A 17,007-nucleotide genomic window follows, 5' to 3' on the forward strand; every position below is an offset into this window, starting at 1 on the left:
GGGGTTAGTGCTCCTCCGATACCCCTTCCGATCTCGGGCCAGATTCTCCCACCCAGTTCAAATTTCTTCGGCAGAGATTCATGAATTTTTTTTATGTGACTTAACTAATCCCTCGATCTACGACATGCCGCCGGATGTACCTTCCTGCACGTCCATGCAGGTCTACATGTCTCAACTGGGATATGCGCCATCTCGCTTGCGAGACTATTTCCCATCCCGGGATCCCTCTCATCCTTGCAGCCAAAATCTGTCGTGGAACCACACTTCTCCAACAATCTCTTCTTTGTCGCACATTACAAGACCGTTGATCGGCTCATGAAGTTACAGATCCTGCACTGTCACTTTATACACCACTACCTGCGTACAGTTCGAAGCACCTGACCGACATGACTCTCCAGATCGGGCTCGCATTCTGGACACTGCTGCTGTCGTGGACCTGCCTGAAGCTGGGACAGCTGGTCTACAATGTCTTCTTCCATCCCTTGCGCTTTTTTCCAGGGCCGAGAGCTGCGCAAGCTACTACCTGGTGGAAGACTTATATTGAGGTCGTCACACAAGAATCTATGGTCGATGTTCTGATCAGGTTGCACAAGGAGTTCGGTAGGAACCTCGAAAATCTCAAAATGAGTCTTGGAATGAAGCTGACAGGATGCCAGGTGATATCGTCCGAGTTGGTCCAAATGAGGTAAGAGCTTACTTCGTAGTCAGATGATTAGCTCCAAATCCAGGTTGCTTACTGTTGCGATAGCTTCACTTTTCCAAGCCATCAGCCTATCACGAGATTTACAACGCCTCGGCAAGGTGGGACAAAGAAAAAACTTTGTACAAAGCATTTGGCGAAGATCACTCCTCCTTTGGGCTGCTCTCGTATGCAGAGTCAAAGCCGCGTAAAGACATTCTACAGCCCATGTTTTCACGAAGAGCGATTTTGGACATTCAAGGGCTTGTGAGACAAAACGTATGACAGTATCTGTGCCCGTCAAACAAAGCTAACATGAGCAGTTTGATCATCTCGTGGAGGCCATCACTAAGAATGATGCAGCTGGCAAGTCTGCCGACCTTCTTCTGGCATTCCGATGCTTCACCGTGGACACTATTATTGATTTTTGCTTCGCTAAATCGGTGAATGCCATGGACGAGCCGGACTTTAAAGCTCCTATCGTGAAAGCTATGGATGCCTCTCTACCTACATTCCACCTTTTCAAACATTTTCCACTCTTCCGCAAGACTATTTTCTCCCTTCCACCATGGCTTGCAATCAAGGCATCACCACAGACTGCAGGCTTGACAAATCTTCAAACAATTCTTGGCAAGCAAGTACAAGACGTAACGACCAGCCCGGCCAGCCTCCGTGACACCCCTCATCCGACAATCTATAATCGCCTCTTGGCCCCCGAGTTCCAGAATGGAGCACCCATCCCAAATTCCACGAGCCTCTATGAAGAAGCTCAGACCATGGTTTTCGCAGGTGGTGTCACTGTAGGCGATACCCTTATGACCGGCCACTTCCACGTATTAGACCAACCCGAACTGTACGACAAACTCCGCACAGAAGTTTTGAGGGTTTGGCCTAACATTGACGATCCGCCTCCATTCGAAGCTTTCGAGTGTCTCAAGCTATTGACAGCCACTATAAAAGAATCTCTCCGCGTGTCACCAGGTGCCACCTCCCCACTCGTTCGTATAGTTCCTTCCTCTGGTGCAATCATCTCGGGCAGGCCAATCCCCGGCGGGACTATCGTCGGTATGGCCAGCACGTTTGTTCACCAATCCGAGGAGATCTTCGAGTCACCCGAAATATTCAACCCTTATAGATGGCTCTCAGCGGAGTCAAAAGGGTTGGACCAACATCTTGTTGCGTTCAGCAGAGGTCCGAGAAGTTGTCTTGGTATCAATCTGGCCTGGTGCGAGTTGTACATTGCTTTTGCTACTATGCTTATAAGGTTCGATATGAAGCTTGATGGGACGAAGGTGGAAGATCTGAAGTGGAGGGATTGCTTTACGCCGTATTATCCAGGAAGGCATTTGCACGTTTGGTGTAAGCCCGTGAAGGAGCAATCTGTTCTGGGTTCTCAGCAGTGATCTAGGACGGCCTACTTCCTCATGCTGCGCTTCATGTCACATAGTTTAAGATCTTGAGGCATGACGTTTGGGAGAGATTTACTTCCAGACACAGCAATGAAATTGAAGCGGATGTATGGTTTGCTACCCTGCTTCTCCATGTCCCTCACTGTATTGAACCTGGCAGTCGAACTTGATTACCATTCTATCAGAGCCATTGTCCGTCGAGAATAAGTTAAGCCTGCTAGTTGACGGAGCTGGCGTTCGAGTAGGCATAGGTTGAGCTGAATCTTGTTCTGGGTTGAAGGAGCTGGTACTCACGTGACACAGCTTTGTTTTCATTTAGCCGAACCGAACAACGTGAGCAGGCCCTTTATAAAGGATTGTTTGCGCAACAATGGGAAAGCTTGATTCCGAAAGACTTCTTTATTGCGGCTCGCAAGCTGTACTCAAGAACAAGATCGTCGCAGCCGAGTCATTGTGTACAATATCCAATGCTCTAGAACAACATCACTTGTGACACTATTTAAGTACGTGCAATGAACTCTCGATGGAGTTGCCGCAGAGCAGCATCTTCTCAGTTTCCACGTGTTGATCTACGCCACGGAAGAAACCACCACAAATTGCCGTCTATCTCCTCCACAGTACCGATAATCAGCATTAGCGACGGTTATTCAACATGGATAAGAATCCTGACGCCCCTAGTCAGCGGCCTCCCACCCCGGAGAATGAGAGGGTCCTAGTGATCCAGCATGACCCAGCCAAATGGAACGGCCATCGCTCAGTGTCATCGCGTGGGCAGCTCATGCGTGATTTCATAGAGCTGGGGTTCCCGTACGAGAGGGCGAAGGATCTTGTAGAAGTGGAGTTTGCGGCTAGGACACCCTTTGTCAGACCACCAGGAGGTGGAGGGGTATCTCAGGGGTCAGTCGCTGATCCATCGAGCGTCAGTAGAGGTCTTATTCCTGCGCCATCAATCGTGAGTAGTTCCCACAGCCCTGCTCCGCACAGTGCCTCTGACACATTTGGCAGGAACCCTCATAATCGTTCCCCCTCTCCGGATTTCGATCCGCGACCACCGCCCTCTGAGATGACCCTCGACATGCTGCGTCAAGAACTGCGCGACGAAGGCATAAGCGAACCTTACATTGAGAAATTCATTACAAAGAGCAGGTTATTCAAATATCGCCCTACCTCCTCACGCCACAGAGTCGAGTGCCCTCCACCAGGCTCCATACCGCCAGGGCTCGTTTGGGCTAAGAACCCAGTTAAAGAACGCGATTCTATGAAAAGTCTATTCCTGTGGCTCGGGTCCCCACTAGAAGCCGTAAGAGGCTATTGTGAGGAGCAATTTGGACCTGAAACCAGAGCTGACCGAGACCAATCTGCAAGGACTGCCACTGCCCCGAGCAGATATAACAATTCTAGTGAGTATAGAAAGTGCCAGGGTATGTTTAACGAGTTGAAGAGCTTACTTCTGCAAAACTGTCTTGATCTTGTCCAGCAACGAGAGGAGTGGCGCCAAGTTATTCTAGGATTGGGGTCCGGGCCAATGAGCGAGAACGCGGTCAGATTTATTCTAGACGATATTTTCGGCCCTGAGACTGAAGCCAACAGAGCAGCGAGAAACCCCGGCCCGGACTGGATGCGAATCTGGGATGTATGTAACGCAGCAGCTAAGTGATCTGACAATGAGTGCTAAAGTGCAATATTTATTTGCACCTCAGATGTGCTGGATCACGCTAAAGGAGATACTTCCAACAGAATTGGATTTTTGGAGTCTGCAAGGCGCGGAGTTAACTTGAGAAGAACAATACAACGCAATCGATTTTAAACGGAAATGATAAACATGATACAACGTAATAGTGACACAAGACGTAAGCAACTTATCTAATTGAAGAAAAGTAATGTGTGCAAGTTATTCATTGGAGAAATTGACACTAAGTGCAACGCCGCTGACATCCTACAACAAATCCCCAAACAAAGCCGAAATATCCCTTCCATCCGCCAAAATCCTGTCCTGAACATTAAAATCTAGCCCCACCTGCCCATTTCCCTGGATGTCCCCAAAAGCCTCAAACATGTTTGTCAACTCACCACTCATATAAAACATATCCGGTAGGTCAAAATCAGCTGCATCCACCGCCACGCCTCCGACCCCCGTCCTTGAAGCACTAGCGCTAGAAATGCTACCAGCACTAGTATTGACATTCCAGACCCTCTCCTCAGCCGGCGTGGCTCCTGCCAACGTAGAGACTGTCGTTTGCACCAACGGGCGATGGGAGAACGCCCCTTGTGCATTTCTCCCACTTGCACTACCACCCAAAGACATAGCACGCTCCTCGTCATCCCGCTGCTCCCTCGGCGTGAGTCCGAGCCTCGGAGCAATACTCTTCAGCCCTTTCAAGCTCTTCCACAACCTCTTCGCACTGGCGCCATGACTCGAGAGATCCTTCAGCAGTTCCAACGCACTGAAAAACTCATCGCGACATCCCACGCTGAAATCTCCGGGATCGTGACACACTGCTAGAAAGATGGCTGCGAGTGCGGAGATGAGGAAGTAATTGTATGCTGTCTGTTGTGTTTCGTAGATTGTGGAGGTCTCGCGCATCCGCACGAGGAGTCGTATCGTGTCTTTTGCGATGGATGTCACGAGGTGGGCGCCTTCGCGGTTTGCGGCGATGGCTGTGGAAGACATGATGTTGTGTCTGTGGATGAGGATACGGAGGTGATTGGCACGGAGGTAGAGGAGGATTTGGAGGCGTTGGAGACTTTGGGATGGGGTGGATATTGACGTCTTTTGAGTGTTGGGTGGTGATGATGGGTCTATCATTGAAAGTTGGAGAGCTGGTGGGAGGGATTCGCGCCAGCGCTGGACTTGGAAGTCGAGGTAGTTGACTTTCTCTTCGTCTGTATTAGAAGATTTGTTGCTGAAGCCGGCAACTAGTTGCCATATTTGAGAGGATATTCTTCCGTACGACACCATACTTTCTAGGCAGGGAACCCTGCCATCCTATGTCTGAGGTTAGCGTAAAAATTGCTCAGCTGGACTGTTATGTCGACCTACCAAGCTAGGCAGATCTGGATCGATATCTGAATCTTGTAGTGCAAACGGCAGTCCGGTTCCAAAGCTCCATCTTCGGTCAAGAACGTAGATACAGTAGAATAAACGTTTTGCCCAGTGCCTCTCCTCTGGATCTGGGACGTTCTCTTCCAAACTTTCTCTTCTGTGGAGGCCCATCTCAAGTGCAATCCGTGCCGCAATGCCGATCGTGCGCCAAGCCAATATTTCTTCGTCACAATGCAAATGATAGATACTCTGCGGGAAGTCAGCAACTGAAGATTGGATCTATGGGAAAGCGCAATTTACCGTCAGTGTGAAGAGTTGAAGCTGCTTCAAATTTATTCCAATACCCCTGATACTCCTGTCCAACGCTGCATCAATACTCCCCAGCAACTGTTCCCCCAGCTTTGATTTCCCAGCTCCATCAACCACAAGCGCGGTAGCAACCACCAGTTTAAACACCATAGTATCAATACTGCGTGATCTAGAGTCCTGAGCTACTTCACCTCCGGAACATCTTGCTTCGAGCTCCCGATACAGGGTAGGGGCCCGAATTCTCACATTATCGATGTCGATAAACGGGTAGATTGGATGCAGCTCCTCTTCATAGACATCCAACATACGCTTAGATTCTTCAAATCCCAGCGTCAATAACGGGTCTAATTTGGGATTAGTCGTAGGATCTCTTGAGGTTGGTTCTGGACTGGTACGTCGACTCGTCACTGCACTGTCCAGTCTTGCATCTCCGTTCGGTGCTTCGATGCCGAGACGGCTCAGTGCCGAGTTTGCCAAGTTAAAACTGAAATCTGAACTCGTGGGTCCGATGAATTGAGGACGTGTTGGTGCGGAGTTTGCTTTGGACTGGGAAGATGACGCGTGTCCCACTTTAGTGGTGTTATTATCCTTTGTGGGCTGCTGCCCACTCGAGTTCCACCTCGATTCACCCACATCAAGAAGGTTCCTCGACATTTGGACTCTGATGTCTTGAATCGCAGACTGTAATTTCTGCACGTGCTCTTGCAAGCCACGAACTTGCGCCTCCAGTGCTGTGCACCGGTTCCTTTCAATCGTTAGTTCAAGCACAATAATACTCCGATTCCTAGTAGATGAGAAACTCACGAGCTGCTTTCCACGAAGTCGCCACCAGCTCCAACGCCACGGATGTATTTGCACGCCTTATCATGAGACTCGCAGCGTTGACATGGAAGATCGCCGGTACATTTTATCTTCTTCTTCTTACACTCCTCACTTTTGCCGTCAGCTCAACCTCACAGCAATTGGAAACCAGTTATCAAATGTCACTCGACTTACCATGCTGCAGGTACATATTTCTCTCGCCTCTGTCGCCTTGGATTCTCTGTGGCTGTATCGTCGCTGCGCCTCTTTTTCTGACCAAACTCCTGGGTCTCGACTAGATGCACCGGCTGCATCTTTCACATGTCGAAACAAAATGCTGTCTTTTGTGCGTACTTGCTACTTTATATTCCTGATATTTGAGCGTTTAAGTTAAACAGAGGAGAGCGTTTGGTGCAGCTTGACAGGTGGCAGGACAATGCGGGTCCAGGATTCAAGGATTGCGGGGTACTGTAGAAAGGGGCGCTCAGCAAGCGAGCCGAGCCGAAACTTGCCAAGAAATACTAATAAACTGTCAACAGTGTAAACACAATGTTCTCTTCATTTCCAAGTACGTTTCACTCAGTAGCTTTCAAATTCCCCTTAATTTAATCATTAGCAGATCTTCCATGCCTTCAGCGCACGATCACTGAATCAAAAGTGCTGTTTTTGGGCCCAGGCAAGATCTCACGGAAGTCGTCGGAAACCCAGGGCGGAATGATCGGAACAGTTGCGCGTTGGCTTTGTAGTTGTGCGAAGCACTTCAGCTGTGTACTATAAACAGCCTCGATGCCTACCCGAGGTAATAAGTGATTCGAAAGCTATGCTAGCCAGTGCGGATGGTCCCCGAAAGTCAAAATTACCCGCTAGTCTCTGCAAGTAGATCCAATCCCGAAGCATAAACACTCGATAACTCGCAAATAACCGGTATCCGACGCATTCGACACAAGATATCAATCTGGACTTTTAGGAATTACACGCTGAGACCTAAATCTAGTTCTATTATTGTCAGCATGTCAGCCTCAACCACCAAGCCCATCCAGCGAATAACACTCTTTAAGATTCCCAATGTCGGAGACCAAGAGAAGCTCCTCGAAATCTGCAAAGGCATGAAACAGAACGCAATCAAGGTATGAATCTCCAAAGCCTTACACTTCTGAACATATCACCAAACCTCAGTCTTTTCTCTCAGGATGGCAAGCCCTACATTCTCTCTGTAACAGCCGGCCAAGGCATCCCGAGCCAGCGCGACCAAGGTTACACTGTTGCAGTTGTATCTGTTTTCTCATCAGTTGAGGATATGCTGTACTATGACGAGGACTGTGAGGCACATAAAAAACTGAAGGCCTTTGCAAAAGGGGTCCATCAGGGTGCTATGATGGTTTATTTCGAGAGTGTGACGGGGTAGTTGAGCCTTGGATAGGGGATCGATGAGGCGATAGTTATTGATATTTGGTAGCGTAGAGGCGAGACATTTCATTTACACAATACAGACTTTTTTTCTATAATTCAAGAGTATGGGATATCGAGTTTCTTTCTTTTATGGCTGTGGTGCAAATTCTAAGAGAGAGAAGTGTCGGCTTGGTCAGTACCGCGAACTAGGGCGGTTAGAGTCCCCATCAATCATCCAGCCCTGTCCATTAAAATCAAGTTCATAAGAAGCAAGCAGAACATTTCACGCTTATGAGGAGAATAATCGGGGGTGTACAGCCATTCCAAACACAATGGGCGTCTATTATTCAATAACAAGCATCCTGCATGAGCTCAGAAATATTCTAACCCAGCTCTGTGATATCCCCAAATTTCGCATTCCACAGATCTCTCAAATAATTGCTTCTTGCCAACCACGGGCCTCCATCTCCGGCTTTAGGTAAAATTCCTCCGCCAACCTTGATGTAAGTACTCGACAAATTCATCATACTCCTAGGCTTCAGCTCCACACCTGGTTGAACCCTCGCGCACGCTGACAAAGTTCCTCGCTTGATCATCGACCGTATCACTCCACACATAAGCTGGATCGATGCCTCTGCCCCTAGTGTCCACGACGCATTCGTGTAGCCGAGGAGAAATGCCGTATTAGGTATATCCTGAACCATTGTCCCTTTCCAAATGAATTTAACCGAGATCCTCAGCACGGTTCCATCGACGCTGATTCGAGCACCACCTACAATTCTCATCTTCAACCCCGTCGCCGTGATGATGATATCAGCTTCCAGGTGTGTTCCACCGGTTGTCATGATCCCTGTGCTCGTGACACTCTGAATCGTATCCGTCGCGACATTCCCATTATTCTCCCTCAGCGCTTTATAGAAATCACCATCCGGACAAATACACAACCGCTGTTCCCAGGGATTATAAGCTGGCTTGAAATTAGGATCCTGCTTGATATGTTCGGGCAGTAGCTTCACGGTATCGGCTTTGATCAGTCTCGTGGCAAGTGCTGGGAATGCACGGCAGAACTGGAATTAGAAGAACATCATCCACATGTACTTCCAGCGCACGAGACGATGTACGATATACGATAGAAGGAGATTCCGGACCCAGCTCCCCACATCTTTCGCCGGCGCGGAGAGTATATAGGTTGGGCTTCGTTGGAGCATTGTCACGCTTGCTGCTTTTTCCGCAAGGACCGGGAGGAGCGTCACGGCCGTGGCCCCGCTGCCGATGATTAACACTCGCTTATTGGTGTAGTCGAGGTCTTCTGGCCAGAACTGAGGATGAATGACTTTGCCTTTGAAGTTCTCCAAGCCTGGAATAACTGCTTTCAGCGGCTCCTCGTAGTCGTAATATCCCGAGCCATACAGCACAAACCCAGCTCTCACAGCCCTACTCTCCCCACCCCGAACATGTACGTCCAAGCTCCAAACTTTGTTTTTAGAAGACCAGTCTGCAGAAACAAGTCTGTGACCAAACAGTATCTTCTTGTCAATTCCAAACTCCTTCGCCGATTCGACCATGTATTTCTTGATAGCAGGGCCATCAGCGATAGCCTTCTCGCTCGACCAAAGCCGCCAGGGAAAACCGAAAGTGTACAGGTCGGAGTCGGAGCGGATTCCTGGGTACTTGAAGAGATCCCATGTTCCGCCAATTTGATCGCGTGCTTCGAGGATGATGTAGCTGAAATTGGGGAACTGGGTTTGGATGCGATGCGCAGCGTTGATGCCGGAGACACCAGCGCCGACTATGATGACGTCCACAGCAATATCTCCATGACTTTGGTTGTGCTGTTTGAAAATTGTATGGAATTAAAGGGTGAGGAATATTGGAGCTGACCTAAGTATATGATTGTAGATTGTGTGAGTCAGCAGGCAACTGATGAGTCCTGCTGCTAGGGTTGGAGCTGGATATATATGTTGCTTTCCATCTCCATGCCGAGGCCCATTCTCGCCAAAGTCCAGCGACTGTTGTTTACTAGTCCACTTTCGAAATCGCTTAGCGATTATGATTCCGATCCAGTTCCGAACGTCCTTCCAGCCACAAGGTGGACGAACCAGGAACGAAATCGAGTTCGAAAGAGACGGAAGCTAGACTCGGCAATTTTGCAGGCTGTTCGAGGAGATCTAGATGACAGCCGCTATCGCTGAGACCAGAGTACGCCTGTTCCAGACCTCCAGGCTTCTGAATGGTGGCCGACGTGTGGGGAGAGTTCCGAGCGGCTTCCGAGAGGGGAGTTAGAACCTTAAGTTAATCATTAAAGGTTACAGTACCTTATATCGTGTACCACTCCCTGAGCATCAGAAATAGAGGTTATGCAGAGAAATCACTACCTCAAACAGACCATAAATCGTCACAGAATTTCCAAATTTATTTATCACAAAACCTTTAGGTATTTGTGTAAGTCTAAGAACGCTATAGTCGATAAGCCCACTATTGAATCTCCACGAATCCTTGATCAATCTTTCCCCTGAATAATACGATGCCTGGCAATATCGCGGCAACCTACGCCGAGCCCGGTACACCAAAGATAGCCATCGAAACACTGGAGGTTCCCAAGCCCGGCGCAGGACAGGTTCTCGTTAAAATGTGAGACCTCCTCCCACTTCTACGTTCTTCCACGTGATATTCCCTCTCTTTGGTATCTGGACGAGAGAGCCATGTCATACACGAATAATAATCAAGTCACATAGGACACACTCAGGAGTTTGCCATTCCGACCTCGCGGTTTGTACACAAGCTTGGCCTATTCTTCCCTTTCCAACACAAAAAGGTTTGTCATCCCCTGAGTCTAGTAACGGCGTTTTCAAGACAAGGATTGACAGCAAGCAGGACAAGTCGGAGGGCACGAGGGTGTAGGGGAGGTAGTTGAACACGGGCCTGGAGTCACAGAACCCAAAATCGGAACTCGTATCGGTATCAAATGGCTTGCTGAAGTCTGTGGAAGTTGCGGTATGAACCCACGAGTCACGACCTTATTTACAACCCAAAACACAGTTTCCAATTCAAAGACCGCTATCCCAAAATGGCACTACCTATCCACCTCAGATATCAAATATAGAGTCTCCAAGCCTGAGCTAATACCTCATTCTCTTACAGACGCCTGCCTCGAAGGTGACGACAACACCTGCACTACCCAAAAGATCTCAGGGTACTACACCCCCGGCACGTTTCAGCAATACGTGACCACCTCAGCACACTACTGCACGCCCATACCAGATGGCGTTGACTCCGCTGAAGCGGCGCCTATCTTGTGTGCTGGACTTACTGTCTACTCTGGCCTCCTGAAAGCGAATACCAAACCCGGCGACTGGATCGTCATCAGCGGTGCTGGAGGTGGCCTTGGTAAGCAGGTTTCTGTCTTATTATGTTACGTTACCCAGCTGCAAAGTCGCTTGCCAGCCTGACTCAATACACAACCCACTGTTTTGAGAGAGGGATCTCGTCATGCCCTTTGAACTCCCCACTGTACAATATAACGTCCAGGGCTCTAATAGTCGGTTCCCCTCTGTAAGTCTGCGGGCACTCGCCTACAGTCGGCGAAAGCAAGTGTCACGGGAAAGCAAGTGTCACGCAAAAATAATTGAATAATTTTATAGCTTTTATAACAGATACTAATAATTAAAAGGAGATAAACAAACTAAACTGATTAAGTACTATTATATGTTTAATTTTCAAATAGTATTATTACTATATAACACTTTTTCTGATATATTTGTTATTTACGGAATTTTTTAGTGAGGAAAGCTTAGATAATTTTCTGTGAGAAGCTCGCGTAAAATTTGCGTGACACTTGCTTTCCCGTGACACTTGCTTTCGCCGACTGTAGGCGAGTGCCCGCAGACTTACAGAGGGGAACCGACTATTATACGATACTAACACGATCCTCCCGACTCCAGGCCACCTCGCCGTCCAATACGCCAGCCGCATCCTCAACCTCCGCGTAATCGGCATCGACCACACCTCCAAACGCTCCCTCGTGCTTGACTGCGGAGCCGAGACCTTCCTGGACTTCACCTCCTTCTCTTCCGACTCCGAGCTCGAAGAAGCAGTTAAGGCACTCACGAAAGGCCAACGCGGAGTGCACGCCGTCATGGTAGTCAGTGCTGCGAACAAGTCGTATGCGCAGGCGTTGAGATTCCTGAGGCCGAGGGGAACGCTGGTGTGTATTGGGATGCAGGAGGGGGAGCAGGTCCCGATTGGGACGGAGTTTCCGGCGAGGATTACGAATCAGCAGTTTAGGATTGTGGGTATGTATTTCTTCTCCGTGATGTGAATGCATGTGCGATTGGGAGAGACGAGCGAGCGAGCTCATATTAGGCGAGGCACTGTTGATTGATGCTAATCGTTCTCCCAACACCAGGCTCCGCAATCGGAAACCGCAGGGAAGCTATCGAGGCTCTAGATTTTGCAGCGAGAGGTCTAGTCAGATATCGTATCAGGATCGAGAAGTTGGAGAATCTGAGTAAGGTAAGCAATCTAATGTATCCACTACCTAACTTTAAATACTTGTTGTCTTTTTCTTGCCTACCATTCTTTGAACTAGATATGGTACTCACATATCTCGATAGGTATTCGAAGACATGCACGCTGGGAAGCTTCAAGCGAGAGTTGTAGTTGCGCTGCCATAAATATCCAGGGGATGGAATCTTGAACGTACGTGTTTCCAATAATGAATTAAAGTGTACCTAGTGACCTTCTCGATGATGTTCCATGTAGTACATATATCGAGGAAAGTTGAGAGTCGTCAAATACCAGAGATAACAGCCTAACTCCATAGTCTACTAATCTCACGTCTTCTCTCCCCCTCTCCATTCCCTCCACCCATCCCACCCAACACCAACATCAAAACCCCGTGACCAACTCGATAAAATCACATGACCTACACACCCTCAGCCCAAAAAAAAATCTTTGTTGCACATCGCAGCCCTATTGCTCGCAGCTCTCTGGCAGCTCTCGAAGCACTCACTCTCTCGCTAAGATACAGCTGCTCCCACAGCTGTCTCGCTACAACTGCTCTCCCGACAACTGTCCAGGTGCGCTCCCTGCTGATGTGTAGAAGCGGTTCGCTGCTCTGTCTCCTGCTGTGGAAGGGCGGTTGACCCCTCCCTCTCTTACTGCTCTCTCGCTACAACTGCTCTCCCTGCTGTGTAGGCGCGATTCACTGCTTGCTCGCTCTCTGCCCCCTCTCACAGCCCTCTCGCTGCTCCCTCCCAAGCGCTGCAATCTCCAACTCACAGTACACTCAATCAAAGAGCTGAATTCCGCTCACAGCGAACATCAGATATGTCTAGAAATCAGAACCATACCGTCAGGATTAAGTACCGTCAACAAACCATCGAAAGCGTCGTGCAGCAGAGGTTTTATCTTCTTTCTTTCTTTTCTGATTTTGCGGGTATCTAAATACAACGCATCGCGCGCGCAGCAGGCTCGCTCACTTGCCATTTATTTATATTCATGTATCATATCTCCATACCTCCAAAGTGCACCCGCTACACGTCTATTCGCTCCTCTCGACTTCCCTCCTCAAGCCCTAAGTCCCAAGACTCATGTATCATCTCCCCACAGCCCGATTTCTATAGCATGCGTATCATCTAATTCTTCCAACCCAGCCCAATCATATCTATCTCTCTCCTCTCCCCACATCTCAAACTCTCAACTGCCCACCAGGCATTTCATCAGGAACCTTAAAACCAGGCATCTGCTCGGGAATCTTCCCCTCCACGACAGCCAACGGCCCAAGATCAGCCACATTCGAATCCCCACCATTCAGCAGCGCAATACTAGAGATAACATCGCTCGGCTCAAGCAGATGCCAGTGCGCGAGGGTCATCTTCGAGCTCGCGCCAACAGTGACGGTGAAGACGTGTTCGGGGTTAAGCGGACTACCGTTCAGAGCACGGAACATGTCTTCGTCGGTGAAGTCGTCTCCGAGACAGAGTGTGAACTCGGGAGGTTCGCCGACGGCTTGACCGTAGGATGCGACGAGGCGCTTGGCAATCTCGCCTTTGTTGATGAACGTGGGTCGGACTTCCAGGTTGGCTTTTCCGGTCATGACTTCAACGTCCCAGGTTTTGCCGACGGTCTTCTCGAGCTCCTTCTGGCATTCGCGGGCCATGTGAGCGCCCAGTTCGGGGTCGGAGGGGCGGTAATGCCAGGTGAGTGCGCAACGCTTGCGTTCGATGAAAGAGCCTGCGTATGTTAGCTGGATCAATGGAGAAAAGGAAAAGAAAACCTACCAGGAGTCTTCTCGGTATATTTCTGGAAGCAGTCAAAGACCTCCTTCTGCCATCCCATGTCGAATGTCTCAGCCAGGTTCTCCCACTCCTCTTTTCCGGGATGACGCATGAAACTTCCGTGTTCGGCACTGAAACCCAGCTCCTTGATGTCACCCAGATGATGACTCAAGAAATCTTGGTCACGGCCACTGATGATCCAGACAGCATTTCGGTGATCTGAGGCAAGAGCTTTTAGTGTACGAATGAGTCTTTCTCCAGGAATAGCAGATTGAGGATCCTTTACAATCGGGGTAAGAGTGCCATCGTAGTCGAACATGAAAAGGCGCTTCTTCGCTGACCGGTATTGTGTCAGAAGAGCGGCTTTATCAAGCAGAGGTGTCGAAATGACCGAGTTGTGGGAGCTGAGAACAGCGAGCAAACGTTTGACGAAAGCAGTGACCCAGGATTGAACGTTCCTCGTCGTAACATGGTGATAGAGGCTGGAATGCATAGCACTCTTCTTGTCTTCACTCATCGTCAAGGCGTAGTTGATTGACTGGGCAACACCGGAAAGATCCCAAGGGTTGATGTGAATAGCATCCTTCAAGGACCCGGCAGTTCCTGAGAACTCGGAAATAATAAGCGGTCCGTGGTCATCTCTCTGGCAGACCACATATTCCAAACTCGTCGTATTCATACCATCACGAACACTGGTGATAAGACCAATATCCGCTGCGCGGAGAAGAGCAAGATACTCCTCTTGTGACAGGTATTGAGGATAGTGCTGAACTGGAGAGAAGGAAAGAGATCCGTAGAGACCATTGATCTTAGCCACCAGCTCAGCGACCTTGTTGGCGATCTTGTTACCTGAATCTTCCTTCTCTTCCTCGACACTAGTAGGGCTGGTAACTTGGATCAAGACCACCTTATCAACCCACTCCGGGTACATTTCGAGGAACCGCTCGAAAGCCATTAACTTCTGTGCAACTCCACGTACACTATCCAGGCGGTCTCGTCCGACAATGATCTTCTTCCCCTCATAGATCTTCCTCAATTCCGCCACCTGCTGGTCAATGATGTTGCCATCAAACGCCAACTTCTCCACAGCAGCCGCATCAATGCCAATTGGGAAAATGCCAACAGTGACTTTTGCCCCATATGCATCCACGCCTGTAATGTCTGAAGGAAAGCCAAGAATGCGAGTGCAACAAGATACGAAATGTCGAGAATAACTGTGCGATTGAAACCCAATCAAATTTGCTCCCAACACACCCTCCAAAACATCCTTGCGCCGTGGTAAACATCTGAGAAACTCGCTACTGGGAAATGGAATATGCAAGAAGAAAGCAATGTACATATGTGGAATTCGTTGGCGGAGCATGCTGGGGAGCAGAAGGAGGTGATAATCGTGAATCATGACAATATCTCCTGGCTTGTAAATTTCCAGGATACGAGTTGCGAATTTCTGGTTCATCCGATAGTAATCCGCCCAGCTCTGGCGCTCTGCTCGACCATTGGTGGGTTCGCGTTGCTTGTAGTGGAAAAGGGTGTAAAGTTCGTGCTCTGCAAACCGCCTCCAGCGGGATTGATCTATCAGATTGATATCTCCATCCGGATTCCCACCCTCGGCATCATCACTCAACCAAACAGGTACTGTCCTACAATGCTTATCGTGTGAAAGCTGCCATTCCAGTCGAGTTCGGTCTTCCTTTGGAATCCATAATCCTTCTGCCACAGGAACCTCAACAGGTTTAGCTACCCCGTCTATCGGTATGGGTGCCGAATTCTTGTTGAGAGGGGGTTGTTTAGAGGCAGTTGTGGTTGCAGGAGGGGTATCTGGCGGGGTAATTTCGTCCATGGGATCAATCTCCCCGGTCCACCCAACCAAAGTATGATTCCAAGGCGTCTTATCAGAAGAGAGATATGGGAAGGAGTCGAATAGAGCAGACGTGCCACGTCGAGAATCCAGAACCTAACTTATCAGCCATTGTCATATCCTCAACAGCAGACTAACTTACCCAATCTTGCCCCTTTCTATACTTCAACGAATGTGGTATACAGAAAGTCGCAGAGATAATACCACCACTAAGATTCAGCGCCGGATTCGCAGCCCGAGGATCAACATCTGCCAGCGAATCTCTCCTCTCCGGCCCAGCGTTCAAGCTCATCCTCCTCAAAATATCACGGTTCGATTTCGCGCCCGCCGCAGCGGCGGACGGTGACTGCGCCATGGTCTCTCTCAACCTATGGATATCGTGAACGAAGTAGGAAGGCTCGTCAGGACCGCGGGGTTCGGAGTCGTACTCGCCCAGGTGGATGCCAGGCGTGACGGGCACGTTGGTGAGAGACGGGCGAAGGCCAGGATGGATCGAGTCCTGGCGGTCTGGGAGGAGAGGGCGCGGGGATTCAGCGAGCTGGTCGCCCTCTTCGAGGATTTTCTGCGACATGGTGAGTTGAGGGGGGGGGTTGAGACTGTGTTGAATGGAGAGTCGCAAGAAAGAGGTGAAGAGAGGAGAAAATGAGGATGTGTAGAAAAAGAAGAGAGGAGGGGTTGGACGCGGGAGGAGTGAGTCCAGGCCAGCGAATTTCGCGAGACAGGTCAGGTCAGGGCAGGACGGGATACTTGGAATGCCTATCTCCAAATTGCAATCGAATGCATGCAAAGCAGTGGATTCCAGTCCAGTCCAATCCAATCCAATCCAATCCAATCCGCGCGCAATGGCGGTGGAACGTGGGGCAGAAGCACAGCTAGAAATCAGGGCAGCAGCAAACAACTTGGAAGTTCCAAAGTCCTGCCGTGTGCTGGCGCTGGTCTGGCCAAAATAGCCCAGCCTGCCTGTGACGCGGGGCACGAGAAAGCAGGAAGAAATGGAAGGAAGGAAATCCGTGTCCAATCGTACCTGACGTAATTGCAGCCCGAAGTTAAGGTAGCAGCGATTGGGATAGAGTGCACGGTGACCTGATCTTCTGGTCCTGTGTCTGTCTGTTGACTGTTTCACCGACTCTTCCAATATTAATATACTTCTCAACAATCAAAACAGATACGAGAGCTGTGGTTATCGACAGTCGGGTCGACCAGAGCCAAACTATATAAGGAGGGGAATGGAGCGACCCCTC

At 49.4% G+C, this 17,007-nt stretch overlaps 8 protein-coding genes across 8 annotated transcripts; 5 read left to right on the forward strand and 3 right to left on the reverse strand.

Annotated features, from left to right (window-relative positions):
* The first annotated feature begins 77 nt into the window (after nt 1–77).
* Nucleotides 78–3,198, forward strand: ONS95_014199 (uncharacterized protein). Its single transcript, XM_058507854.1, has 5 exons — nt 78–600; nt 657–685; nt 749–958; nt 1,003–3,040; nt 3,094–3,198. Exons 1-4 carry the CDS (start codon nt 387–389, stop codon nt 2,080–2,082), a joined length of 1,533 nt encoding a protein of 510 aa, XP_058357025.1. The 5' UTR covers nt 78–386; the 3' UTR covers nt 2,083–3,040; nt 3,094–3,198.
* Nucleotides 2,741–3,745, forward strand: ONS95_014200 (uncharacterized protein; the record flags this gene model as incomplete). Its single annotated transcript, XM_058507855.1, has 1 exon — nt 2,741–3,745. The coding sequence occupies one exon, from the start codon at nt 2,741–2,743 to the stop codon at nt 3,743–3,745; it is 1,005 nt and encodes a 334-aa protein (XP_058357026.1).
* A 279-nt stretch (nt 3,746–4,024) lies between these two features.
* On the reverse strand, nt 4,025–7,743 carry ONS95_014201 (uncharacterized protein; the record flags this gene model as incomplete). Its single annotated transcript, XM_058507856.1, has 6 exons — nt 6,814–7,743; nt 6,437–6,762; nt 6,245–6,373; nt 5,432–6,185; nt 5,129–5,380; nt 4,025–5,074 (listed from the first exon to the last, which is right to left on the reverse strand). The coding sequence occupies exons 2-6, from the start codon at nt 6,553–6,555 to the stop codon at nt 4,025–4,027; spliced, it is 2,304 nt and encodes a 767-aa protein (XP_058357027.1). The 5' UTR covers nt 6,556–6,762; nt 6,814–7,743.
* ONS95_014202 (uncharacterized protein) lies at nt 7,252–7,646 on the forward strand (the record flags this gene model as incomplete). Its single annotated transcript, XM_058507857.1, has 2 exons — nt 7,252–7,368; nt 7,431–7,646. The coding sequence occupies 2 exons, from the start codon at nt 7,252–7,254 to the stop codon at nt 7,644–7,646; spliced, it is 333 nt and encodes a 110-aa protein (XP_058357028.1).
* Nucleotides 7,744–8,013: 270 nt separating the features above from the next.
* ONS95_014203 (uncharacterized protein) lies at nt 8,014–10,019 on the reverse strand (the record flags this gene model as incomplete). The annotated part of the gene is made up of 4 exons (XM_058507858.1): nt 8,014–8,697; nt 8,752–9,419; nt 9,730–9,916; nt 10,017–10,019. 4 exons carry the CDS (start codon nt 10,017–10,019, stop codon nt 8,014–8,016), a joined length of 1,542 nt encoding a protein of 513 aa, XP_058357029.1.
* A 56-nt stretch (nt 10,020–10,075) lies between these two features.
* On the forward strand, nt 10,076–11,303 carry ONS95_014204 (uncharacterized protein). The gene is made up of 3 exons (XM_058507859.1): nt 10,076–10,261; nt 10,366–10,445; nt 10,505–11,303. Exons 1-3 carry the CDS (start codon nt 10,155–10,157, stop codon nt 11,077–11,079), a joined length of 762 nt encoding a protein of 253 aa, XP_058357030.1. The 5' UTR covers nt 10,076–10,154; the 3' UTR covers nt 11,080–11,303.
* A 462-nt stretch (nt 11,304–11,765) lies between these two features.
* On the forward strand, nt 11,766–12,303 carry ONS95_014205 (uncharacterized protein; the record flags this gene model as incomplete). The annotated part of the gene is made up of 3 exons (XM_058507860.1): nt 11,766–11,922; nt 12,036–12,142; nt 12,244–12,303. 3 exons carry the CDS (start codon nt 11,766–11,768, stop codon nt 12,301–12,303), a joined length of 324 nt encoding a protein of 107 aa, XP_058357031.1.
* A 1,579-nt stretch (nt 12,304–13,882) lies between these two features.
* Nucleotides 13,883–16,337, reverse strand: TPS2 (threalose-6-phosphate phosphatase; the record flags this gene model as incomplete). The annotated part of the gene is made up of 2 exons (XM_058507861.1): nt 13,883–15,862; nt 15,909–16,337. 2 exons carry the CDS (start codon nt 16,335–16,337, stop codon nt 13,883–13,885), a joined length of 2,409 nt encoding a protein of 802 aa, XP_058357032.1.
* Nucleotides 16,338–17,007: the final 670 nt, after the last annotated feature.

The sequence above is a fragment of the Cadophora gregata genome (assembly GCF_030347475.1).
Source record: "Cadophora gregata isolate MNR1 chromosome Unknown scaffold_8, whole genome shotgun sequence".
In the NCBI taxonomy this organism is placed as follows: domain Eukaryota; kingdom Fungi; phylum Ascomycota; class Leotiomycetes; order Helotiales; family Ploettnerulaceae; genus Cadophora; species Cadophora gregata.

What these genes read in the sequence shown, in the direction of transcription:
- ONS95_014199 (XM_058507854.1), top strand. Translation starts at nt 387, where the DNA reads ATGACTCTCCAGATCGGGCTCGCATTCTGGACACTGCTGCTGTCGTGG. An exon ending in TCCGAGTTGGTCCAAATGAG is followed by an intron (nt 686 to 748) that starts GTAAGAGCTTAC and finishes CTGTTGCGATAG; the next exon opens with CTTCACTTTTCCAAGCCATC. An exon ending in AAGGGCTTGTGAGACAAAAC is followed by an intron (nt 959 to 1,002) that starts GTATGACAGTAT and finishes TAACATGAGCAG; the next exon opens with TTTGATCATCTCGTGGAGGC.
- ONS95_014204 (XM_058507859.1), top strand. Translation starts at nt 10,155, where the DNA reads ATGCCTGGCAATATCGCGGCAACCTACGCCGAGCCCGGTACACCAAAG. An exon ending in GGACAGGTTCTCGTTAAAAT is followed by an intron (nt 10,262 to 10,365) that starts GTGAGACCTCCT and finishes CAAGTCACATAG; the next exon opens with GACACACTCAGGAGTTTGCC. An exon ending in TCCCTTTCCAACACAAAAAG is followed by an intron (nt 10,446 to 10,504) that starts GTTTGTCATCCC and finishes GACAGCAAGCAG; the next exon opens with GACAAGTCGGAGGGCACGAG.